This window comes from Chenopodium album, chromosome 9 (genome assembly GCF_948465745.1).
Source record: "Chenopodium album chromosome 9, dcCheAlbu1.1, whole genome shotgun sequence".
Classification (NCBI taxonomy): domain Eukaryota; kingdom Viridiplantae; phylum Streptophyta; class Magnoliopsida; order Caryophyllales; family Amaranthaceae; genus Chenopodium; species Chenopodium album.
In genome coordinates this window covers 56,855,282-56,883,151 of record NC_137842.1, presented here as the reverse complement: position 1 = coordinate 56,883,151, position 27,870 = coordinate 56,855,282, and the positions used below count along the sequence as shown (strand labels likewise).

At 35.7% G+C, this 27,870-nt stretch overlaps 1 protein-coding gene across 1 annotated transcript; it reads left to right on the top strand.

Annotated features, from left to right (window-relative positions):
* The first annotated feature begins 20,570 nt into the window (after window positions 1-20,570).
* Window positions 20,571-21,785, top strand: LOC145557768 (uncharacterized). Its single transcript, XM_081618945.1, has 2 exons — window positions 20,571-21,158; window positions 21,267-21,785. Exons 1-2 carry the CDS (start codon window positions 20,571-20,573, stop codon window positions 21,783-21,785), a joined length of 1,107 nt encoding a protein of 368 aa, XP_081475071.1.
* The last annotated feature ends 6,085 nt before the right edge of the window (window positions 21,786-27,870 follow it).

The window sequence follows — 27,870 nt, the reverse complement described above, 5'->3', positions numbered from 1 at the left end:
GCTTCCAATTTGGAAGATTGCTTCGCCTGAAACGATCCTCCTCCGCTTTGATAATATTCCACGTCCAAAGGAATACTCGAAGATTGCTTCTCTTGAAACAATCCTCAGTTGTTTGTGACAACTCTCCACAATCTAAGGAACGCCACCTTGCTGTTTCGATGTTCACTCGTCTCTGAACAAAGAGCTTCTTTTTTATATGTTCACGCGCCTTTGAACAAAGAGCTTCTTTTTTATATGTTCACGCGTCTCTAAACAAAGAGATTCTTCTTTTTTTTTAATATGTCCACGCGTCTCTGAACGAAGAGCTTGAAAATAGGATGCCTACGTGTCTCTGAGCGAAAGAGTCTGAAAAGGATTGTCCACGCGTCTCTGAACAAAAGAGTTTGAAAATAGGAGATCTTTGATGATATGTCCACGCGTCTCTGAACAAAAGAGCTTTATGGAAATGTTCACGCGTCTCTGAACAAAAGAGCTTGAATAATATGCCCACGCGTCTCTGGAGCAAAGAGCTTTGATGGAGATGTTCACGCGTCTCTGAACAAAGAGCTTCGTTACTTGAACGTTTGTTGCGACAATATTCTGAAGAAAATTTCCGAAGACCGAAGTTTGTCGATCTCTAAAGCTCGCCTGAACTTTGTTTCCGCTAAAACCAATATGTCGGTGTTTCCGTGATTAGGCGCTTTAAGCTAAGTGAGACAATCTTTCATCAGGTCGATCACTTATTGCAATTGTAATCAAACTGACTACTTAATCATGTCAAATTGCTTATAGGGGCTAACTGGCGTACCAAGGAACCCAAAATTGCTGTATGAGGCCGAAATCTCCTTTCTGAGAGGCTTCGATCTCTGTCGCTGCTGAAATATCTCTGGCGCCAAGAATTGGATTAGGGTCCTCCCTATTCTGCTGCACCTGTATTTATTTTTTACTATAGAACTTTTCCAATCTCTTTAGCCATCTTAGGGTTAACCTAAGGCTTAAAATTATCTTAGGGTTGACCTAAGGTTTAATGTTGCTTGACTCATCGACTTGACACGACTCAAGGTATAAACTTGACTCGCTGATTGACTGACTCGAGGTTGACTCGACTCAAAGTGAAATGACACATGTGTTAGACTCATATCAAGGTAATATGACACGACATGACTCAATTTGTACATGACTTGTGTGTGCATCGTAATGTGATCGTGTGACTCGAAAGATGCAAGAAAGCAAAAACTTTCCGTCATTTTTGTGGAGGGTACCGACTTTCTCCCGAAAAAGAAAGGCGCGAAAAAGAATCGAAGTTTTTGAAGATGCATGTTGAACGAGCTTAATCAAATGTTGTTTGATACTATCTCTCAAGGTGCAAGAATTAATCCATCCTAGGCTATCTCAACTGTTGACTCAATGATGAAAGCATTTGGGTAACTTAGGCACGGAGGCTAAGCACTTCATACTTTGTGATGAAATGATGATTATGAGTGATGTGACAAGGCATGCTTTATCGTTATGTTAAGATTTCATGACAAAGGGTTCCTAAGGGAAGTATATTTGGTCATGTATCTGTGCAGTGTGTGATAGTGATACTAAATTTAGGCAACAAAAGCTAAGTGTGGGAAAATATATTGAAAAAAAAGAGTCAAATGGTGATGACTCTTAGGCTAGGTAAGCTAATGATATAAGGATCAAGACCCCAAGTCTAGCTCTAAATGGATAGGGATGAGCATAGGGAATCCCTTGATATGATAATGGTGTAAGTGTGTGAATGTGAATATGAATGCATTTTTATTACGGTCGCACCTCGATGTGAGGTTGCCTACGTATCCGTTAGGAATCAGGCCGAACGTAGCTCTAGCCAAACCTCGCACAAGTGTGTGTATACCTCAAAAAGGTCTTTTAAGGGTTGTAACGCGGTTAGGCTAAAGGTTATAGAAAAAAGGGATAAAGGCTCAAGACCCTAGATAAGCCCCCAAGGTGTGCAACCTTGCTTTTGAATATTGTATTTTCATGCTTGAGGTTTTCTACTCTTTTTTTAGCTCTTTCTTTTGCTTTAGCATTTATTTCATTTTTATAAGTGTGAGAAATCTCGATCATGCGGTCTATCACTCACTTGGCATTCATGTTTCTCAGGCACGGTACCGAGCACTCGATAAGAGACGCAATCTGAGACGTGTTCATATCGAAGACATTTTCATATCAAAGACATTGGAACACTTGCCCTTTTGTACACTTTAATTTATTTTTTGCTATTTTTGCTATTTTAATCTTTTGAATCACTCAAGCCTTTTTTAGAATTGCATAAGTTGCACACCATCTCATCCCAAGGTTAGGTAGATGTAGGTTGAAAAAAGAAAGGTCTATCGTCAGACGAAGCTCAAAGTGGTTTATGAAGAAAGGATTGTATATTTGAAAGGTGAAAGGTAATATAATGTGGCTACAAGGGGTGCCTTAAATCATTGGTATACCTTGTGCTTGATTTGACATGGATTTTTTTTTTAATGCAATATTAATGAAATGATCATATATAAGGAAATAAATGCTCATTTTATTAAAAGAAAAATATATAATGATCCTACAAAATAAATCTAAGGAGAATAAAAAGGTGCATATGCTAGACTTATTGGGGAAAGGGTAGATAAAAAAGAAATAGAAAAAAGAGGTCACGAAATCTTGTCGTTGAAACTCGCCTCTTGTCTTGCGTTGTGTCCTTTATCATCACTCACTCTTCTTGTAAACTGGAGGTATGGGAAGCTTGTTATTATCAATCAAATATTAGATATCCTCCTTTAGCTTCCAACAGCTCTCAGTAGCATGACCCCTACCTTGGTGGTACTTGCAGTGTTCGTTTGGATTCCAACTAGGAAATCTTTTCTTAAGTGTGGGATCTTGAATAGGTCCAATGGGAGTAATTATTCCCTTGGCATGGAGTCGATCGAAAGCATCATCGTAGCTAATTCCAATAGGGGTAAATTCCCTTTTCGGTTGCTTTCGATTACCCATGGCTAGGATCTCATTAAGGTCGAAAGTACCAACACAGTTGCTAGAGTAGGTGTTTCCGGAAGAAGAAGGATAATCGTTCTTTTTCCCTTTACAGCCACTATTACTATTGTTACTAATCTTGGCCTTCTTGTCGCGCGGAGGAACATGAAGGAAATTTGAATCAATGAAGTCTTGAACACGATCCTTGAGGGCGAGACACTTTTCGGTAGTGTGACCGCGACCTCTATGGTATCGACAATAGGAATTTGGATCCCAATTGGGAAAACGTTTTTCAGATGGAGGGTTTTGACTGGGACCAATGGAGCGAATATGTCCTTGATCATGTAGACAGTCAAAAGCTTCATTGTAAGTCATTCCTATCGGTGTGTATTCTTCAATGGTCCGTTTTGCCTGTGGCTTAGGAGCATTGAGTTCTTCATTAAACTCTTGGCGAGAATTTTGTTCGATGGCCATCACCCGATTTGCTAATCCTTCTACCACATTCAAGAGCATGGCAACGACATCTTGCAATTTTCGAACGTCCTCTTTTAGACTTGACGAGTCTTCCCTGGTATTATCTAAGAAAAGACTTTTATCCTCCTCAATTATGGCCACTTCATCGAGAGAGGTCATATAAACTGTCTCGATCATGGGTTCTCCTAAAGGTGTGATAAGAAGTGATGGATCGAAGGGTGCTTGGTCATCTTCGATGGCTAGAATCTCGGAAGTTTCATTGTTATCGATCAGATCTTGAATAGCTTCTTTGAGTTTCCAACACTCCTCAGTGTCGTGACCCTTTCCTTGGTGATATTTGCAGTGCTTATTAGGGTCCCACTTAGGTGGCCTGGCTTCTGGAACTGGATCTTTGATGGGCCCCTATGGGCATGACAAGTCCTTTGTGATGTAACTTCTCGAAAGTTGTTTCATAACTCATACCAAGTGGAGTGAACACCCTTTTTTATCTTTGGATTCGTGGTTTAGAGGCGTTCGTGGCATGTACTTCATTAATGGGATAGGAAGAAGAAGGATGGTCGTTCTTCTTTTCTCTCGCACCATTATCTTTTAGAAGGTCATCTTCAATGTCAATGCCTATATTATAGACAGCTTTGAAAGTATTTAAATTGTGTTGGTACTTTAAGTGCCTTGAATACTTCCCTTGGAGATTCTTGATAAACATCCTCACAGATTCCTTTTCAGTGGGAGCCTTGACCATATTAGCGGAAGTTTCCCTCCATTTGTTGAAGAAAGACGTGAACCCTTCGTTTTCTTTTTGTTTTAAGATCTCGGGTTGTCTACATTCTATTTCATCTTGAATATTGCACTTGTACCTATCAATGAAAGTGTTTATTATCGATTCCTAGTTAGAGGTTTTCTCCTTGTCAAGGGAGAAGAACCATTGTTGGAAAACGGTTTCGAGAGACAGTGGGAACAGAGAGGGGAAAACCTTCGTATCGATACCCTTAATGCTCATTATAGTTTTAAAAGCTCTTAGATGGAAGTAAGGGTTATCTTTTACCTTGAATTTAGGGATGTCAGTGGCGTTGAACTTATGCGGAAGCAGTTCCTTGTCCAGCGAGACCCCTTGCGAACTCATGCCCTGAAATTTGTAGTCACTAGATAGCTTGCATAGGCTCTCTTGCATGAGGTTCATTTGTTGTTGCTTCACGGATCATCGATCTTGAGTGTGAGTAGCTTCAGTGTCTCAGTCACGGTAACCAATTGGTTCCTAAGCTCATTGACTTCTTCTTGAGTTTCCATTATCTTTTTATCCTTCCTCTTTTGATGAATCGGTTTATCAAAAAGCGAGACTTGAATAAAGAGGTTGTCCTTGATTAATCGCCCTTCTCTCCTCGACCAAGTACTGTGGAAAAGAAATTTGGGGATACTTATTGTTAATTATTTGACTCAAGCTTTATTCGACATGCAATGGGTGGAGGCATTGAAGAAAAATGGAATAGAATGTGAAGAAGAATGATGGAGGTTGAGGGATATGAAGAATTAGGAATAGAATGTACCCCCCAACTCAAATGACGGAAAAAGACCGACTCATGCATGAACCTAAGACATGGTCATGGTGAAATATACTCAAAGTGTGTGCTAAGACTAGTGAGTGTAGAGGATACGTTAAGACTCGTGTCATGACCATGTGGCTAGACTATGTGACTAGACTCAAGCAAAGACTAAGTTAAGACTTCACGTATATGCATTAAACTTGACAGACTGTGGTATTTTAGCCATAACTTTTTATCTGTGACTCTGATTTGGATGAAATCAACTCCATATTAAAGATAAAACTCGGGGCTACAGATCCATAGGTTTTAAGACTCGTAGTTTTTCCTATAACTCCGGCTATGACCAAAACAAGTTGACGTTTGTGCAGTATACGGGAATAAAAATCCAGGTTGACTTAAAGGAACTATGACTCGATTTTATATTTATTTATTAGCTCAAATTAATTATTTAATTAATTAAACAAATTCCTTTAGTCATTAATTAGTTTATTTATTCTTAACACAAGTCAAACAAACGGTTAAGAGAAACATAGAATATATGCACAACAAATAATGCACAATTAGTCAAGTAGGCACAATATGATGCAATGAGTTCGCAACCTAACCATGGCTCTAGTTCTCTAAAGTTCGGGATATGGTTTAGTCAATATAGGGTCCATGGTTAATTGTCCAGATGCACCGCGCGGAAGCCTAACTGTGAAGGGTTGGCGCGAGTGGATGGGACACCGCGAGTTTTAGAAAAAACTCGCTTCCATGGTTTGGGGAATTCAACATCTCGGATGTACCCTTTGTTGCACGGAGCGTTCAATCGGGTAGATGGAGCATGAATTCCCAGAGGGTTATGTCCATATGTAGAACACATATGGGTTTCAGAAAAGTGAGAAAAAATTCAATCAGGAAGTAGGATCGAGCAAACAATACGAAAAACTGGTCGAAATTAGAATGCATATTTCTGGCTCGAAATTAGAACCCCGTATTTTTAATGTATTTTATAAATTATTTATTTAATTATAAAATATATTTTGGGTCAAACTATTTTAATTATTGAATTATAGATAAAGCAAGTATTTATATTTGGGTCAATAAGTATTTAATCCAAACGTAGCCCATCTTTATTATGAACCCAATCATCCTATTTTTACTTTTGGGCCACCTACTTCATCATTTAAGTCCATTATTTTTATGAAGCCCAAACCTACTCTAACCTACTCTACACTATAAATACTCTACTTATCCCCAAAATTTTACCACCCAAAAAGGTCAAATGGTCAAGGTAAGCTATTTTCTTTTTATTCTTTCTTTCTTCTTTTCCTTTTTCCTTTTCTTATTCTTTCTTTTTCTTCTTGCATTTACGTGGGTTTTGGGTGACATAAACCCACCCAAATTTCAGCCTTGTTGATGCCACATCATCACACCGACCACCACCTGCCGGGCTCCGTCGACCACCGCCGGCGACGTGGCTGCCGCGCGCCCAGCTGGAGTTCCATCCTCCACTTCTTGCTTTCTCTCTCCTCTTCTATTTTAATGGTGGGTTATAATTATATATGTGGGTTTTTGATTTTAATAGTTCTAAATGTGTTTATTTAGTATAAAAAAACATGTTATAATGATTTAAAACTATAATTTCAGATTTTTATTATTGACATTATTTTCAGATTTAATAAATTATGAAGTTAGGGTTTTTAATTCATTTAAGACTTGATTTTTAGGGTTTTTATGAACAATTGATTTAGGGCTTTTATAGTAATGATGTTTTGAAATTTTAGTGATTATAACTACTTATTAGTTTAAATTAATTCCAGATTATTTTGAACACGTAAATTCATGTTTTAATTATTAGATTTCCGTTCGTTAATATTAATCCCGTTTTAATCCCGATCAGGTTCTAAACTCCTTCGATTTTGATAAAAAAAAAAGTAGTGTTTTTCGAGTGGAAACAACATTTTAAGAAAGACTCACTACCTTTGGTAGTGAGCACCACCCTCTCGTGGCCAAATTCAGCCTCTAAATATGATTTTCGAGCAGTTTTTGATTTTTAACGAAGTTTTTTTTTTATGCTTTAAATTTTATCTTTGAATTTAAAAGGGGTAAGAGATAATTTAATGTTTCTATGGATAATTTAAGTATAAAGATGTATTTTGATGAAGTTTTAAAGGATTTTTGATTAGTTTAAAATGTTGGAATTTTATTTAAAGTAGTATAATTGTGATTTAGAATAAAAGGGTGTGATTATCCATTAAAAAGGAGTTTAATTAGGGGTTTTTAAATAATTTTCAGATTATTATAAGTTATTTAAAGTGAGTTTAAGTTGTTGGAAATTGTGTATACAAGGGTAATTAATATAGTATTATTGTCCCTTTATGTAGGAGACTTGGTTCGGGAATTGTTGTAGTGTAATCGGCTACTTTAAGGGCTTATTTGAGGTACGTACGCGTACTTAGCATATTTTGATGATGTAGAATCATGTTAGGTTTGATTTCAATCAATTACAAGTAGTATCATGCTAAGGTTTATGTATGGAATTGAGAATTTATGGTGTTTGTGATTGAATTGTGAAGCATGAATTATTTGTGATGGTTATGGATTTGGAAAATTATATTTTGGGCATGTTGTGTTTGAACCACATTTTTATTTATGGCACGTTAGAAGGCATGATTAATTAAACTACATGTTTAATTATGTTTGGAATATTGAAAAGGAATTTTATTATGGTTCAAATAATTTTTATTGATGCTTTAAGCATGAGGAAGGAGCTATATAAGTGTCTATGCACACAAGGAATAAATAGTATGTTGGTGCCTTTGTGCACTTAAGGTGTTTTTAACACCGAGGGATAGGATTTTTGGCGTATCATGCGTTTAAGGTGTCTTTGACACTGAGGTAGAATTAAAAAGGGTTCAACAATAAATAATATGTGGTCACGTACTAATTATTCAAGAATTAAATTGGTATGTTTGTTTGATTGTATAATTATTGTTGATTGACTTATTATGCTTTGAGAGTCATCACCAAGTCTAATAATCTGTAAATAACGTAAAGTGAAAGAGATTACGCACCAAAACTCTTGGAACGTATATACCTTGAGTATGAACAATGGGGGGAGTTATGGGGTTTTATATTTAACCATAACTTCCAATGGAGTACAGGACGTTGTATATTCCTTTTTTATTATTTATTATTACGCGCAGGAATTCCGCCACCTTTGTGTGGTTTTATCGCTGGTATGGTTAGCTCCCGTGCCAGTTAACCTAAAATTTATTTGGGGGAGGTTAATAGGTGGAAACCCGTTCGATGCGTAATCAATGCAAAATGAATTAATTAGTATCTAGTCATTGTGTCTTGTTGATTGGTGTGTATGCTTGTGAACAGGTGCAATGAGGTAAGTGTGTGTTGATAGGTGAAAGCATGTTAGTGTGGCTAATTTACGCTTATGTACTCAGCTTTGCTGATTGTGTGTGTGTTTGTGTATTTGGTCATGTCTTTACCTTGGCCCTATGATGACCCATTTCTAATGGAGAGTAGTGGAAAAAAGTAGAGATAAACTTTTCAGGTATTGAAGCATGATCATGATGGGGCATGAGTGAAGAGTGAATCTTACTAGTTTTCATTAGGTTACAAGGTGTTTTATGCTTTATTTATTTATGACATATTTTATGTGGACTAACACAAAGGTTTGGTTTTTGAACGGTTTTTGAATAAGGGCCTTTAATGGTTCCAAGTTGTAGTTTGATTTTATTTAACTTTGTTTGTTTGGTTTTAAACTTTATTTTCGTTTGGTTGACTTTTGAGTTGACTTGCTTAATCGGTTTTTAATTTTGAGTCTTCCGCTGTGTATCTTTGATAATTGCCTTAGCCGTTTTCACGGTGGCGGTAATGTCTTAGTTATTCCTAAATCGTGTTTTTAAAGGGTAGAATGGGTATTTAAAAGAAAGGAATTTCTAGGGTGTTACACCAATGGCTGGCGCCAGGCCTGTTTTCAACGTGTTTTCGAAAATCAGATAAGTTTTGCCGTACTGGAGGATAAAATCGTTTATTTTCCTCGAAAATGCTTTTTTATTTTAATTAAAACTCTGAAAAGTCAACAAAAGTCAATTTATCAATGCTAATTGAATTAGGAATGAAAAGAACCTTCTAGAAGAATCTAGAAGACTAAAACCATTCCTAATTGCATTAGTAATGATAAATCATATTAGGCCCTCCCCTAGATCATTGGGCTATACATAAAGCTCAAACCGGGCCCAGTTTAGTAAATCGGCCATAACTTCCTCAATATTCATCGAAATTGGGCTTATAATATATCGTTGGAAAGGTCTTTGCAAGCCCCATCCAACTAAACTATTATTAGACCCATATCATGGACCAACCAAACTGTATTGACTGTTTTCTTAAAATAAGTTTTCAAAAACAGAGAGAAGAGAAAAGAAAATTAAAACTATCCGCAACACTAGACTTTCCACACTTTCGCTTCATTCGACTATGATTCGACGTGAAAGGTACTCATCACCGGGTTTGGTTTTGGGGAGACACAAATGGGTGTCTACAACGTTGGTTGAATATTAATGCACAAATAAACTATTATTGGCGATCACTTGAATTATAATCATAATTAACCCTAAACAAGATTATTAATTATCTTATTTAGCGTGATTACAAGTACAAATTCCCTTTAAACATGCATAAAAGGTGTGATCAAGCAATAACAATAAATATCAAGCAACATAATAACAAATCAAAAATAATAAAGATAATCATAACAATAATAATCATCATAAATTATAACAATTATAATCATAATCATATTCATGTTTATATTAAAGCATAATAATAGCAAGATCCTAGGCATGATACTAACAAGATTAATAACAAACCCTAGCATGTCACTAAATAATAAAGATCAAAGCTTAGCCCTAACATGATACTAACAAAAATATTAGGAAGAACATAAAAGGCATCATTATTTTAATCATACTTGATATTAAAGTTACCCTAAACATGATACTAAGAATTTATTGTTGTCACCCTAAACATAAAATTAAGGAAAACATCCTAACATGATACTAGGAATAATAATAACAACCTAAGCATGATTTCTACATCATAATAACAATAAAATAATTAAAGCACTTACTTGGATGCCTCGTACCTCTTTCTAATAACAAAATGCACGCGTTAGTAACTTCAAGGAAAATATAAACAACCATTAAATTAAATAATTGAAAGAGAGATTTGGGACCAAACCCTTAGAAATTAAAACCTTTCACGTCTAGGGCGAAGGCAACTTCGAATTATGTTAGGTGTATCTAAGTCTTGTGAATGCGGAATTTTGTAAAAAGAGGGTAGGTTTAGAAAAGAGAGAGAGAGAGAAGCTTAAGAGAGAATAAGAAAACTTTAAAGTTGATGATTGTAGATTGTAGATTGTACATGCTTGAAAACGGAGTTTTTAGGAGGCTATTTATAGAGAAAATTAGCCAAAAAGATAGAAAATCGGACCAGAGTTCTAACGTGAAAAAACAGAGTTAGCGCCAGACGCTGACATTAGCGCCAGGCGCTAATGCTGGCGTTTGGCGCTAATCCAGTTTTTGACGCGTTTTCTAAAATCAGATAGAAATTAACCGTACAGGAGGACAAAATTGTATTTTCCTCAAAAACATTCTTTTATTCTGATTAAAACTCTAAAAAGTCAACAAAGGTCGATTTATCAATGCTAATTGAATTAGGAATGAAAAGAACCTTCTAAAAGAATCTAGAAGACTAAAACCATTCCTAATTGCATTAGGAATGATAAATCCATATTAGGCCCTTCCCTAGATCATTGGGCCGCATATAAGGTCCAAACCAGGCCCAGTTTAGTAATTTGGCCATAACTTCCTCAATATTCATCGGAATTGGGCTTACAATATATCGTTGGAAAGCTCTTTTCAAGCCCCATCCAACTACACTATTATTGGACCCATATCATGGACCAACCAAACTGGATTAGCTGTTTTCTTAAAATAGATTTTCAAAAACATAGAGAAAAGAAAAGAAATTAAATCAATCTGCAACACTAGACATTCCACACTTTCACTTCATTCGATTATGATTCGACGTGAAAGGTACTCATCACCGGGTTTGGTTTTGGGGAGACACAAATGGGTGTCTACAATAGGTATGGGAACTTGCTGCGTAGTTGATGAGTCTATTTTATATATATTTTATTCCCAGTCCCACGGTCATATTTGTGCTTATTTGAGCTCTGCGGAGCTATTTTTATTACTAATATACGTTTTCTAGTGTTTTTGTAAAGTTGGTATTATTTTGTAGGAATTCGCAGAATTGTGACAATTTCAGAGCTTATTAGACCACTACAAAGATATTGGAGTTTGATCGTATTTTATGATCGAATAATTTAATCCCAAGACCGAGTTAAAGGAATTTGGTTCGGTGATTAAGGGCTCGGTTTATTTAGAGTAATAATTTTGTTGCAAGTCCAAGATAAATTAAGAATAATGAAATTTCGGCCCAAGTGGAAAAGGCTTGAACAGATGGCCCAAAGTTTGCCCCAGCGAGATCTCCTCCAGCGAAGTACCAACGTTGGACCTTCAGCTATTGGGCCCGTTTATGCATTATCGAGTTTCGTTGTTTTTGGGCTTTGTTGGTTTGCTCCAAATTCTCGCAGCTTTGAGTTTGAGTGGGATTAGGATGTTGACTTCCTTTTTGTTATAAAAGGTGATAGTAGTAGTCACGTAGGAAGCTCTCTTAGTTTAGTTTTAAGTTTAGTTTTTTTCTTTTCTTTTCTTTTAGTTTTAGTTTTCTTTTTTTTTTCTTTTCTACTTTTTTCACAAGATTTATTATTTTGTTTTCCTTATTACTTTTATACTATTATTCTCTTTATATTAATTATGTGTGAGTAGTTTTATTTCTAAGGTTTGTGGGGATCCATAAATAATATGAAGGGGTAATTTATTGTTGTTAATTATCAATGCTAGATTAATTTCTTGTTGATTGATTTAATGCTCTGTGACTAGATTAGGCTTATCTTTTATGCATGAGTTTGAGAATGTTGATTCAAGATTCGAGAGATGAGAATTGATGTTTAGGTCTAGTTTCAATAGGCAGGTTAATTTATAAATGGTTAAGTCGAGATTCGAGAGATGAGATTTAATACCGGTAGATTAATTCTGTGATTGTAATACGTAGCGAAAGCCCTTTACAATCTGGTTAATTTATGCATTGATGATTGACTATTATTGATTATTGGTATGGCATGATAATTTCTTATTGAATTGTTTTAACGTTTTACAATTACGGCTTGTAAAAGTATAGCAATATTGAATTGATGAATCGAGCAGATGTTAATTTGATATTAAAGGCTATTTTCAATAAGAACTTAGATCTAGTAAATTGCGAGAGCCTGTTAGATCTATGTTGATTAATAAATTGCGAGAGCCTGTTAATCGTGTTATTAATGCAATGTCAATGATTGATTACTATGTTTTACCCTGGAGTATTATTTATTGATGAACCTATGCCCTAGATCCTTTTATATATTGTTTTCTCCTTATTCTTGATCTCCGTAGTTTAGTTTATTATTCAAATATAAATATTGGTTACCTCATAATCTAGATTATATTAGTTAATTAGGAATAGAAAGATTCGTTTCTCTGTGGATTCGACCCTACTTCCCTATCTACATTAGTTAGAGGATTCAGGAATTACTTTTGATTTGGGGATACGACTTTACCCTGTCAGTAGTCGGCATAGGTTGTATTGAGATGGGAGGTTGCGTTCTCCCAGATCTTGTGAGGACGTCTATAGATGAATCCTCTTCAACCCATAAATAATCTATTGAATATGACACTGAAGGTGGAGGTCTTTCCATGTCTTTTAGGTAGACATCTTCTTCATTGTTGTCCCAAACCCCATTAATGTTTATGTCTTCTTCTTGTGGAATTTGGACTAGCTTCTAATCATCAATCATTTTCTGAAATTAAATATTTAAATTTAAAACAATTTTCAATAGTGTGTCCCCCTAATTGATGGTATTGACAAAAGAATCTATCTGTCCTTTTTAGCGATTCAAATGGTCTCGGTTCGAGAGGTTTGACCTTACCACTCTCGGAGAGCATTTTGAACATTTTAGCATACGAAGTCCCAATTGGAGTATAGAGTTTATTACTCTTCTTGGGTCCGTCAGTTACTTGTAGAGAGAAGGCTTTCTTCTTTGTGGGTGGAATTTTATCAATCTTTTTTTGAAGCTCCTCTACTTGTTTCTTTGCAAATTCAAGAGCCTCACGTAGCAAATCTGTTCCTTCCCACGCACATGGACCATATAAGCATTCGTACATCTTCCTTGCTTGCTGGTTCGGGAAAGTCATCCATGGCATCGAAAAAGATCTCTTCCTCTTCTTCGATAGCATGAGTTTCTTTAATAGGCTTGATGAGAGATGAGGGATCAACCTCGTTTTCCTCATCAGAGATGGCCAAGGAATGAGCTAGAGGTTCATTGCCGATGCTTGGCTTCTTACTGGCAGGGGGTAATGGTAGTTTGTTATTATCAATTAAATCTTGGATAGCTTCCTTAAGCTTCCAACAATTTTCAGTGAGGTGGCCCCTACCTTGGTGATATTTGCAGTGTGCATTGGGGTTCCAATTAGCCGTCCTCTTCTCAACTGGTGGGTTTCGAAATGGTCCAATAGGAGTTATAAGACCTTTTGCATTTAGTCGGTCAAATGCGGTGTCATAACTCATACCTATAGGAGTAAAGTTCCTCCTAAATGGTTTCTTTTGTCCTTGGTTATTCATAGCAAGGACTTCACTCAAATTAAAGGTGATAACATTGTTTGAGTGGATAGTTTTGGAAGAATAAGGATTGTCATTCTTCTTGCCTTTCCAGCCAGTGTTGGAGTTACTGTTAGCAGCTTTCAGCTTAGCCAGGTCGTCTTCAATGTTAATTCCAATGTCATAGACGGCCTTGAAGGTATGTAGATTATTTTGATACTTCAGATGCTTGGAGTACTTCTCTTGAAGGTTCTTGATGAACAACCTCACAAATTCTTTCTCGCTTGGTACTTCAATCATCCTAGCAGAGGTTTCTCTCCATTTGTTGATATAAAGAAGTGAAACCTTCATTCTCTTTCTGTTTAAGTATTTCAAGTTCCCTATAATCAGTTTCAACTTGAATGTTGCATTTGTACCTATCAATGAAAGCGTTCACTATTGATTCCCAAGTAGAGGTTCTCTCTTTGTCAAGGGATAAGAACCATTGTTGGCAAGCGGCTTCAAGAGATAGAGAAAATAAAGAGGGAAACACTTTCTTATCAATACCCTTAATACTCATTATCGCTTCAAAAGCTCTTAGATGAAAATAAGGGTTGTCAGTTGCATTGAATTTCGGGATGTCGTTGGCATTGAACTTCTGCAGAAGAAGCTCCTTATCCACCGAGACCCCTTGTGAACTAATGCCTTGAAACTTGTAGTCACTAGACAGCTTGCTCAAGCTTTCTTGCATGAGGTCCATTTATTGTTGCTTCATAGGGTCATTGATTTTGAGGGTCAAAGCCTTCAACGCCTCAGTCACATCAGTTAATTGGTTCCTAAGTTCATTAACTTCCTCTTGAGTTGCCATTATCTTCTTAGCTTTCCTTTTTCGAGCGATTGGTTTGTCGAAAAGTTGAACTTGAATTAAAAGGTTGTCTTTGATCAAATGCCCTTCCTTTCTTGACCACGCGCTGTAAATTAAACCATTTTTGTTTTAATGACTTGACTCAAATTGACTTTGACTTTACGGGTTTATAAAGAAAAAGAAAAAAAAAAGCAAAAATAGGGTGTATATTTTTGGGAATCAAGTATAGGGTTCAAACAAGTGGTTTAATTAGAGGATTAATATCCGACTTACCCCCCTAAAACAATGACGGAAAACACGCAAACACAAGACTCTCTTAGACATGGTCAAAGTGTACCTACATATTAGTGTCTGCTTTATATGGTGAGTGCAAGTGACATGCTTTGACTCTTGTGTAAGACCATGGGAATTAGTGCCTAGACTCGATTAAGAACTTAACAAGGTAATATTATTAATAAAATAATCGAATTGATTAGAAAACTGTTTAATTAGACACAAAGTGATGACTCGAGCAATATACCGAACTGTCGCCAAAACGACAAGACTGGCGCTGCACTTTGCAGTGTAGCGCCAGACGACAGAACTGTTGCCAGGCGTTGCACTCCACATAGTGGCGCTGCAGTCCAAATCGCGGCGCCATTGCTGGAACGTTGATCTGGGACTGCTTTTGGTATTATTACTCTACATGGTATGCCTAAAGTCGTACTAAGTCAATTCTGATTAAATTATTAGACTTTCATTACTCAAATTAATTAGGCAAAGTTCTTTTAGTCATTAATCAGTTTATTTAGTCTTAACAAAAGTCAAACGAACGGTTAGGAAAAAATACATAGAGTATGCACAACAAATAATGCACAATTAGTCAAGTAGGCACAATATGATGCAATGAGTTTGCAACCTAACCATGGCTCTAGTTCTTTAAAGTTCGGGATATAGGTTAGTCAAAGAGGGTCCATGGTTAATTGTCTGGATGCACCGCGCGGAAGCCTTACCTTTTGAAGGGTTGGCGCGAGTGGATGGGACACCGCGAGTTAAAAAATCGCTTCTATGGTTTGGTGAATTCAACATTCTCAGATGTACCCTTTGCTGCACAGAGCGTTCAATCAGGTAGATGGAGCATTAATTCCCAGAGGGTTATGTCCATATGTAGAACACATATGGGTTTTAGAAAAGTGAGAAAAACTCAATTAGGAAGTAAGATCGAGCAAACAGTGCAAAAAAACTTGTCAAAATTAGAACGCATATTTCTGGCTCGATATTGGAAGAACTTGGCGCCAGCAAACAGAGGTCGGTGTCGCGATTTGGCTCTGGCGCCTGGCGATAGGAGTGTCGCCTGGAGCCAGAGTCAAAACCTTGGCGCTAGACTCTGTTTTCTGACGCTAGTTCCTACATGCCTCAGCAGCTTTCTGTGCTCGATAAAATTTTCCAGTTTCGCGCAGCATTATTTCGATCCTAGTTGTGAAAGATATTCCTCAAATTTCCAACGTGTAAAAATCCTTGTTTTAACTCATTACGGATGGTCTTTACAATGAGATCTTTTTTATGCATATGAAAATAATGTTAATCAAAATTACGCACATGAAATACTTAGAACTTTTCAAGTCTCATCCACTCATTCTAAATCATTACCGAAATAAATTTCAGGAATTAAAATAGAAATCCTCCCTAGTGGAGTCGCCAAAAACTGTAGGGAATATTTCAAGCATTATCCCTAGCTTGAACCCTATTGTGATCATACACTAAAGTACGGTGGCGTCCAAAGGGAAAGAAGATAGAGCAAAAAAGTCGCCAACAAGTTTTAGGAACTTGTAAACCGTTCACAAGGTGAAGGTTACACCCCTTAACGATCCAGGAGATCGTCAACTCCAATAGGTCTGGAACCATGACTGGTAGTTCAGGGATGAAGGTACAAATCCAACCTAAAAGAGATTGAACCTGCCCTAATAATAAGCCTCTACTTTATTCTGATCGTATTCATGGGCGCTTTCTGACTAACATGCAATCAATAGGATTAACCCTAAACCTGATTATCTATATTGGTTGAATATTAATGCACAAATAAACTATAATTGGCGATCACTTGAATTATAATCAAATTAACCCTAAACAAGATTATTAATTATCTTATTAAGCATGATTACAAGTACCAATTCCCTTTAAACATGCATAAAAGGCGTGATCAAGCAATAATAATAAATATATATCAAACAACATAATAATAATAATCATCAATAATAATAATCATATTTACCATAATCATGTTAAAGCATAATAATAGCAAGATCCTAGGCATGATACTAACAAGATTAATAACAAACCCTAGCATGTCACTAAGCAATAAAAATCAAAGCTTTAGCCCTAACATGATACTAACATGAATATTAGGAAGACAATAAAAGGCATCATAGAAATCATAATTGATTTAAGAAACTTATTCTTTACCCTAGACATGGTACTAGGAAGATCAAAACACCCTAACATGATACTAGGAATCAAAATATAATCTAAGCATGATTTATATAATATCAATAAATAAATTAAAGCACTTACTTGGATGCCTCGTATCTCTTTCTAATAACAAAATACACACGTTAGTAACTTCAAGGAAAATAATAAAACAAACAATTAAATTAAATAATTGAAAGAGAGATTTGGGACCAAACCCTCAAAAATTAAAACCTTTCACGTCTAGGGCGAAGGCAACTTTGAACTTGGATAGGTGTGTCTAGATCTTGTGAATGCGGAATTTTGTATGAAAAAGGCTAGTTTAGAAAAGAGAGAGAGAGAGAGTAATTAAGAGATTCTTAATGAGAGTATTAGAATTGAAAACTAGAGAGTTGATGATTTTTTGATAAGATTTGATTATTTTTTATGATTGAAAACGGAGGTTTTAGGAGGCTATTTATAGAGAAAATCAGCTGGACGGATAAAAAAACAAAATCAGAGTTTCGAAAAGAATAAAACAACTTAGCACAGACGCTAGACACTAGCGCCAGACGCCAAGTCTAGCACCAGACGCCAAGCCTGGCGCCAGGCGCTGGTCCTGTCGTCAGACGCTAGAAAAAAATTTCCAAGCGTTTTCTTAATTTTATAAAATTTAGTCGTACAAGAGGGCAAAATCGTATTTTCCTTAAAAACACTTCTTTTATTCTGATTAAAACTCTAAAAAGTCAACCAAAGTCAATTTACCAATGCTAATTAAATTAGGAATGAAAAGAACCTTCTAAAAGAATCTAGAAGACTATAATCAATCCTAATTGCATTAGGAATGATAAATCAATATTAGGCCCTCCTCTAGATCATTGGGCCGCACATAAATATCAAACCGGGCCAGTTTAGTAATTTGGCCATAACTTCCTCATTACTCATCGGAATTGGGCTTATAATATATCGTTGGAAAGCTCTTTTCGAACCCGACCCAACTATACCATTATTGGACCCTTTTCATGGACCAAACCAAACTGGATTGGCTGTTCTCTTAAAAATAGGTTTTCAAAAATAGAGAGAAAGAAAGGAAATAAAAACTAACTACAACACTAGCCTTTCCACACTTTCACTTCATTATACTCATCACTGGGTTTGGTTTTGGGGAGACACAAATGGGTGTCTACACTCCCTGATTCACCCCAGGAGGCGGCCGTGCTGAAAAAACGAGCTGCAAGCTTCGAGATGAGACAAGGAGAGCTCTTCAAAGCAGGCTTCTTGAAGCCTCTGTTGAAGTGTGTGACCCCAAAAAAGGGGTAGGAAGTTCTCAAAGAATTGCATGCGGGATATCGCGCATCTCATATAGGCGGCAGATCCTTGGCTGTCATGGCCAGGCGACACTAATTCTGGCCAACCCTTGAGTCGGATGCTATGGAAATGGTTAAAAAATGTGACAAGTGTCAAAATTTTGGCAAGCTAATCCATCGTCCGGCCACTGACCTAACGACAATCCATAGTCCAGTATCGTTTGCAAAATGGGGCATGGACATCCTGGGACCATATACAGCTGCTCCAGGCGGCAAGCGCTACATCCTAGTGGATGTGGACTACTTTACAAAATGGGTAAAGGCAGAGGCGGTCAAAAACATCAAGACAAAGGATGTCATCTCCTTCATTTATAAGAATATCATCACCCGTTTTGGGGTGCCTATGTCTATGGTTTTTGACAATGGTCCTCAGTTTGAGACACCTCAATTAAAGACTTGGTTGGGAGATCAAGGGATCTTAAATTATTTCGCATCAGTCGGCCAACCCCAAGCAAACGGCCAGGTCGAAGCCTTCAACAAGTTCATCTCAGACGACATAAAAAAGAAAATTGAAAGAGCTGGCGGCCTAAGGGCGGATGAATTACCACACGTCCTATGGGCCATCAGAATAACAACAAAAGGGGAAAATGGAGAAACCCCATTTCTCATGGTGTATGGGGTAGAAGTTGTCTTGCCCATTGAACATTATGAGCCGACTCTTCGAATCATGTTATATGATAAAGAGGCAAACTGGGAGGCCATGCGGCTGGCATTAGACTCACTCCCAGAGCACAGGGGCAATGCCGCCTTGCGCCATGAGATCTACCGCTTGAGAATGACTCGGGCCTATAACAAAAGAGTATACAAGTGCCCTTTGAAAGTTGGGGACTTTGTGCTACGGAAAATGGAGGCAGTCGGTAGGGCGAATTCTACAAAATTTCACTATAATTGGGGTAGAATTTGGTGAAGGAAATGTGAATTGAAGTTAGGAGAGTGTTTTTAAAGAGAAAAATCGAGGAAAATCAGTCAAAAGGGTCAAAATAAGCGTTAGGTGGGGCCATCTGACGGAAAATCCATCGGATTTTTTAAATGGGTGGTAATTTGAACATTTATTTAATTTAAGGATGTTAATTTAAAATTTAAAAAAAAATAAAGGAGTGGTTAATTCGAAAATGGTTACATTTTTTTATGGTGATTTAAAAAAAACATTATTTCTAGGAAATCTCTTTCAATTTGATTTAACCTTAAATAAAAAATTTAGTTCTTGATAACTTTTTAATGAGAAAAATATATAAACAAATATATTAAGGTGTATAAATTCCATGCACTATTCTTAATACTTCCTCCGTTAATAGTTAATTACAACAAAGGGGTTGCACGCGGACTCCAATGCAAAACTTTTAAGAGTTCTTAATAGTTAGATAAAGCCATGTGATTAAGTAGTAAAAAGGAGGGAAAGAAGTGTGGGCCTTCATAATTTTTAAAAAAAGTAATCTGACTTTTAGGGGGTGTACATTTCCCTCCCAAAATTTTCACCAAGTTTGAAATTTTGACTTTTCAACTCCAAATTTTCAGATTTAGCACCAAATGTTTTCCCTCCTTGCATTTCAACGAATACAATGGAGAGTATAAATAGTACAGCACATTAATTCAATTGTTTAAGAAACTCAAAAGTTACAAACCATGGCTTATCACTAACCAAATTACATCCACAATTTAAACCACAAAAGCTAGCACTAAATCAGTCCTACTGTTAGCTTAATTACCCAAAATACTGCCATCCTAAACCTAATTGGTGCTAAGTTAGTGACAGCATCTTCAACATCTTATTTGCGTGCTCCGGTTCTGCTTCAATTGTCCAAAAAAAAGCCACCTCCACTTCATCACCTTCTTAATCTGAAACATAAGTAAACCAAAAAATATATATGGCAGATTTCTTTGATCAAGAATTTTTTGGGATAGACCAACTACTCATGGAAGAAGACATCACTGACTTCTAAGATTCCAGTCAGAATGAAGATTCAAGAAATGACCAAGATGATGCAGAAAATGAGCAATCAAGCAACCAACAGATCCCACATGGAAGAGATCCGAATTATGGAATAAAAGATCTAACAGTACAGCAGAAACGACAAATAGTAGATGAAATTTTGCTAAAAATGAAAGATGGTGAATTGCCAAGGGGATTACAAGCTCAACTAGCAAAAAAAAATCAATGTTCACAGGTCAACATTAACAAGGTTAGTCAAGAGAATCAAGCAACAAATGACTGAGGGGAATGTAATTGATGTCAGGTCTCAAAAATTGGGCAGATGTGGTCCTAAACCAACAGAATATTCAGAAGAGTTTTTAATGTCAGTCCCTTTATACAAGAGGACCACAGAAAGAAGCTATGCAGCAGCTTTGAAAATTTCTCATGTCACCTTGCACAATTTGAGGAACGAGGGGAGGTTAAGAACACACACAAGCACCAATCACCCAGCCCTTACATCTAACCACAAGATTGCAAGGATTAAGTGGGATTTAGCTCACATAAATCCCATACCAGCAGAAGGAAACCCCACATTTGTTGACTTGCAACAAGTTATCCACATTGATGAAAAGTGGTTCTATTTGAACCCTGAGGAAAGAAAGTTTTACCTTCTTCCAAAAGAAGAAAACCCTTATAGGTGCCAACAATCAAAAAGATTCAAGGTTAAGGCTATGTTCATGGGAATGATAGGGAAGCCCCTATATAGCACAATTGGGCAGCTACTACATTCAGGGAAGTATGGGATATTCCCTTTTGTGTACACCACAAGGGCAAAGAAAAAGAGTAAGAACAAGGAGGCTGGGACTCTTGAAACTAAGGCTGTACAGAGTGTCACTAAGGATGCAATAAGGAAAATATTAATGGAGCACATAATTCCAGCAGTCCAAACACAATGGCCTGAAAGTCTACCAAAAAATGTGCTAATTTAGTGGAATAATGCTAAGCCTCATCAAATCCCAAATGATGAAGAGTTCAGGGCAGCATATATTGCAAATGGTTTTAACATACAACTAGTATACCAGCCAGCACAAAGTCCAGATTTAAATGTCTTGGACTTGGGGTTGTTCAAAGTGATACAGTCACTACAGTACCAATCATTCCCGAAGACTATTGATGATCTAATTCAGAAAGTCAAAGAAGCATATGAAGAGTTTGATCCAACTCTTAACAAGTATACTTGGTTAAGTCTCCAAGCTGTCATGATTGAAATATTGCTCAAGGATGGTGGTAATAACTTTAACCCTCCCCATATGGCAAAAAAGAAGTTAGACAGGCTGGGAATTCTCCCTAAGTATTTGGAGGTACCAAGGGAACACATCGAACATGCTGTGAATTATTTAAACACACTTTTCATACTAAACACAGTTTGGGGTACCAAAAAATCATCACAGAGATTGCCACACATAACCAATGAAGAAAGAAGCAAGTCATTTTGGGTAACATCTTAGTCTTTGCCTTTGTCTTAGTAGTTTCCTCAATGTTGGATTTAATGTTTTTTGTTGTTGTGAACTGGTTATGTGTATTTTGGCATACAATTAGAACAAGGTTTAAGGCAGTCCTGAATTAGATTCTATGTAATGGTTATGTTTAAGTCATGTATGAGGTGTTTTGGTAAAACATTGATGTAATGAAAGAAATAGTGTTTTCACCTCATTACAACTAGTGTTATAGTTATTGTTTAACTCCATCAATAAGAGCATTTGTTTTCACTTAGAATGGCCAAGTTGTTACCTCTACAACAAATCAATTGTGAATTTATTGGAGCAAATCAAACAAAGTCGTTCAATTACAATTGAGTCCCTTCATCATTTGGAGTTTTCCTAGGATATGCACATTTAGGGGAGGGACTCATTCCAGATAAGGCAATCACCAACACAATCACTCAAGGAAACCATCAAGGCATCAACACACTCACAGAAGGCAACCATCATCATTGTCACATAAGGAAACCATCAACACAATAACATAAGGCAACCTATTAGGCACAGAACATAAGGGACTCAATTCTCTCCATTATGTCATTGAGAGCACTAAAATATAGGCCTATTATCCACCCATGATTGTCAATAAGTAGACATAAATCACAGACTAGATCATCATCCATCAATTACATTCCCCAAAAGCATATACAAGCCACAACTAATAATAGGCAATCATTTAACAACAATAAACCACAAAAGGCTGCATAAATAATTATCAATAATGACTCATAAATAGATCTGAGAATCACAAACATAAATGACCAAAAATGAAGGATTAGAAAGTAGTTACGCTGATCAGTCAATTGTTAGGAAACATTTCTAGGTGGAACTCCTTACTATAAGCCAGATCAATATTCTCCACATCAATAGGGTACCCAGATCGAACCCTTTTGTGTCTAGAAAGAGCGCCTTTGCTTTGTTGCTTAGCAAGAGCAGATTTAGCAACCTCAAGCTAAGGTCGCTATTAATGGCAAGATTAGCATCAACAGGGGCCTTATTTTTAAGATCTGGGCAGATGGGAACAACGGGAGCGTTCACAGCTGCTTCTTTGCCCAGATCTGCCTTATCAGAGGAATCTTCATCATCGGAGACAATCTCACTGATCTTAACACGATTCCCATATTTCTTGAATCTAGTCCACACCAAAGAAGCCCGACGAACTGGTTTCATTTTACCAGTTCCGCGTTCGCACTTGTGCAGCTGAACACCAGGAGCATCAAGATCGATTTCCTATTTTTGAACACCAAGATTCTCATACGAGAAAGGATCGGATGATTTCTTAGGGGGAGAACTCATAATTTCGGTCGAAATTGTTCAGATCTGAGAAAGAACGAGGTCGAAATATGGAGATGAAAGAGAGTATACAGAGAAGAGATGTTGAGAGCAGAAGGGGAAACGCGTGGAATGCAAGGGTTGATGGTTTTATAGACAGATGTAGATTAGGGTTTGACGCCATGGATTAAATGCAGGTGGTTGAAGGTTGAAGGTTGCAATGAATAATGAAGCTGGGTAGTTGAATCAATTTGGGGGCAGTATTAAAAGGAAATGAATGAGGTAGTGGGATCTGATTTTTTTTTTTTTTTTTTTTTGTGGGAATGGTTAGATTAGGATTCTAATATGTTGTAGTTAAGTACTTAAGTGTATGTTAATCATTTTATAATAAGGGTAGGAAGGTAATTTTGATTTAAAAAACATACCAAAATTGGAAAAAAATAAAATTTGTTGCAATTAAAGATTAGCACCCATTTTTAGTATGTGTTGCAATTAACCGTTAACGGAGGAAGTATTTTTTTTTTGACAAAAAAAAGTAATCATTATTAATGACAGTGAATAAATAGTCTAGATGGTATAATTATCCAAACACTATTCATTACAAAAACTTATGCACATTAATGAGGGTATATATGTAAATACACATTTTGAAGGGCATAATTGGCATAACACTATTCATAAGAGTAATCTTGTACTTTTTATAAGGTAGTGATGTATATCATTATATCTGCTACCGAGATATCTTGTAAATATCATATTATATATGAAAAATTGAATTAAATCTTTTGAGTTATTTCTAGTTGTTTTTTTATTGAGCAACTCTCAAATTACAAAAAAAAAAAAAAAAAAAAAAAAAAAAAAAAAGAAAGACGACATCCATTAACAACCTTATTAGTACTAAAGAATAAATTACTATACTTTGTATTTTGTTAGTTAATAAGATATGAAATTGCAAAATGAACCCACAATTATTTAGCAAAATTATCTATAATATTATTAAAACCCAAGGAAACAACATGGTCACGCCACGTGTCACCCTTCCCACAACATGACTAGGCGACACATGTGTGTGAGGTGGCATCCTACGTTTCACGTCTTTCCCCAATATAAATTGATTCCATCGGCATCAATTAAAACTCTATAACTTTAATTAAAAAAAAAAAAAAAAAAAAAAAAAAAAAAAACTCTTCATATGTATAACCTCCAAATTTAATCATATAACTTTAATTCTCTATAATAATGTTTAATTTTTATCAAAAACTCTTCATATGCATAACCTCCAAATTTAAATTTGACATGCTTATTTTAAATATATATTAATGAAAGATCATATAGATAATTACTCCGTATATATTTCACTCACTTATTAATAATCTGTATTGTTTAACATTAATCTTTTTTTATTATTTTTTATCAAACTTAATTATAAATTTACGATGTACCGGGACATCGCCCTGGCCAATAACTAGTTATGTAAGTATAAGTCAAATTGTTGCATTTAAAAATAGAAACGAGAGGAGTATGGGTGTGTAAATTAAAGGATTTCAAATATAACTCTCACAAGATAAAATCACAAAGGAGTAATTAACGAAATACTGAAATTATACCAATTAAGAAAAGAGCATTGTATAAAGGAAGAGAAGACTCGTATACTGTGGATGATAGATTGTACTCCCTCCTTTTCACTTTGTTAGTCCCATATATAATCAATCACAAAAAAAAAAAAAAAAAGAGAACGAATAATATTTGGAATCTTACATTTTAGTACAAAAATTGCTTAATTAGTTCTATCTTATTAAATATTCTAATTTTTTTATTTGGAAAGCATCAATTACAATGCTTGTTTAATGGGATTGATGACCAATCAGAATATTTAATTACTGTCATGTCATCAATCCACTAATGGGATTAGAAATTATAAGACTAAATTAGGAAAATAAAATAAAATAAAATAAAGGAATAGATTCAATATGGATAGATCATTTTGAAACGCCCAAAATAGTATATGGGACTAACATTGTGAAATGGAGGGAGTATTTTATAGTTTCTTAAGCCGTGTATGAAATGCATAACAACTCCATCATTTATAGTTGCTTGATGTTGGCGGAATAAGTCTTTTAGCATTATGATGACTAGGGATGGCAATGGGTCCTAGACTCGACCCAGACCCGGTCTGGGTACTTAAATTTTAGACCCGATGGATCTAGGTCGGGTCTGGGTCTAAGTTTAATGGGTCGGGTCTGGGTCCGGGTCTAAACTTTTTGGACCCGGACCTGACCCATAGACCCGTTTTAATTTTTATTTTTATTTTTTTATTTTAAAAAAAAAAAAAAAAAAAAATGTATATTAGACATACTATTATTAAAATAAACCACTTAATTAGATATATTAGATTAGTAATATACTACGTAATTAGAGGTTGATAAGATAGATTTTAGAGAAAGTACGTCCCCAAAACAACAAGCAACCAAGAATCTTAATTTTTAAGTTTTTATTCTTCATGCATTGTCTTTACTTTATAATGAACAAATCATTTGTGTATAAAAAATATGAACAATTTTTTAATATGCTTCTTTTATTATTTATATATATATATATATATATATATATATATATATATATATATATATATATATATATATATATATATATATATATATAAGATTATGAAAAATTATAAAAATTGTAGTTGGACCCGTTTAATACCCGAGACCCGCTAGACCCGATGGATTTGGGTCTGGGTCTCATTTTTTTTAGACCCAATGGGTCTGGGTCGGATCTGGATCCACCTCTAAAATTTTGGGTCTGGGTCTCATTTTTTTTAGACTCGATGGGTCTAGGTCGGATCTGGATCCACCTCTAAAATTTTGGGTCTGGGTGCTGGTCTCAGTGGACCCGACCCATTGCCATCCGTAATGATGACTATTCTAGCTAGCTTATTATTCTTTAGCTATCTTGATATTTTGTTTGTTGTAATTGTCATATACTTCTTCCATTTGTGTCATTTTCACCAGCCTTAAATTATAAAATGGGTTGGAAATGCATGATGTTTTTAATGTTCTTTGATAACATGATTAACCTTCAATCTACCACTCAACTGAAGATAGCTCTAGAATAAAAGAGCATCCAAGACTTTATTTTACTTAAATAATTATTTACTTCTACATTCGGTGTCTCGTTTTTACAATATACTTAATTGTTTCTTCGTGTTTTTAGTATATGATGACTATTAAGATTAAAAATGAACAAAATATAATATTCTTTTAAAACTATGACCTTTAAATTTTATCTTGTTACTTTAATAAATTTGTCATTTTAATACAACCACCATAAACAAATATATTCAAATTTTACTTTTATTATGCATCTAATTGGTATTAGAGCTAGCAAATTGACTCTCTTATTCACGATCCAAATAGAGGTCGGAATCAAGCATGATCAAAAGCAGAATAGTCTTCGATAATTCTGATTCGTTCCAAAAGCTACGAAGATAGTTCATTTTTTAAAAAATGGATTTTTTTTTTATGTGGAAACGTTTTTACTTTTTCAAATCGCATTTTATATATTAACAAGGCATGATTTTTCAAGTGCTATGTATTTGCATAAATCTTAGTGACTGAAAGTTTCGAGTCATTGCGAGTTGTATATATACTTTGACTTATATATGTAATGATTCTTTTTGCATTAAACTCCCAAAACATTGAAGTTTGTCTCTTTAAAAGTACTTTTTGTTCTTATCAAAAGAGGAATAAGAGATAAGACTTTAAGATTTGGATGCTTATCTTCATTCGGAGACTTGTTGTGATGTTTTATTCAACCATAAAGGTACTTAATTTTAAGGCTCTTTGTTATCCTTAAATTAACTAAGTAGGCAGTAGGCTTGTTTGATAGTGTTGTACCATGAAATCTGATACTAACTCATGGACTAATCTTTTAGTTAAGATGCATAAGAAATTTGTTTAGAGCTTATAAATTTTATTTTAGTTCGAATGCTCACCTAATCATTACAACAAAACTGATCTATTTTTTTTAAACAAAACTGATCTATTAGTGTTAATGAATTTGGGAATGAGTTTGAATGCTTATCATTGGCTTGTGATTGAAAATATGGGAGGAAAAAAAAGACCGATAAATTTATTCTTAGCGGACAAAAAACCTATTGACAATCAAGTTGAATTGCAGCATTACTAGTCATTTGATGAAGCTTATTCTTAGGTCTACAAAACGGAGAGGCAATTGAGTTGTCCTAGTCTTTGTTTTAATCATCCTAGTGGCAAATACTATGCCTAAGGCCAAGGGTCTATTTTGAATGCTAGTTAGGCTAATTCTTAGGAGTGTTCAAATCCGCTTACTTAGTGTTTACCCTTTGAAAGCAATGCCGACCGAGACGGAGCTGGGAGTTTTTTAATTACCTGTGAAGGTGTTAACACTTAAAATAGTCCCCCATTTTAGCACCTAATGGGTCTTATTCAAGCGAGCAATGACTGATAGATGTCCATTGGGGGCCTCTGAACTCCCTAATCATTCACCTAGCCCTGAAAAAACCCCCTTAAAAGCTCTAAACCGAGGTCTAAACACCAAAATCAAATCCGCAAACCCTCAAAGTCAAACTGCGAACATCCAAAGCCCAAAGAAAACCTCCAAGGGCCCAAACCACAACCCAAACTCCAGAATACTTCATGTTCCTTAAGCCCAATAGTTATGGAAGGTAAAAAATTTACCCTAAAAGGAAATGTGTCAACTAAAAAAAAATTTCCTAAAAGGAATACGTGTCAATGAA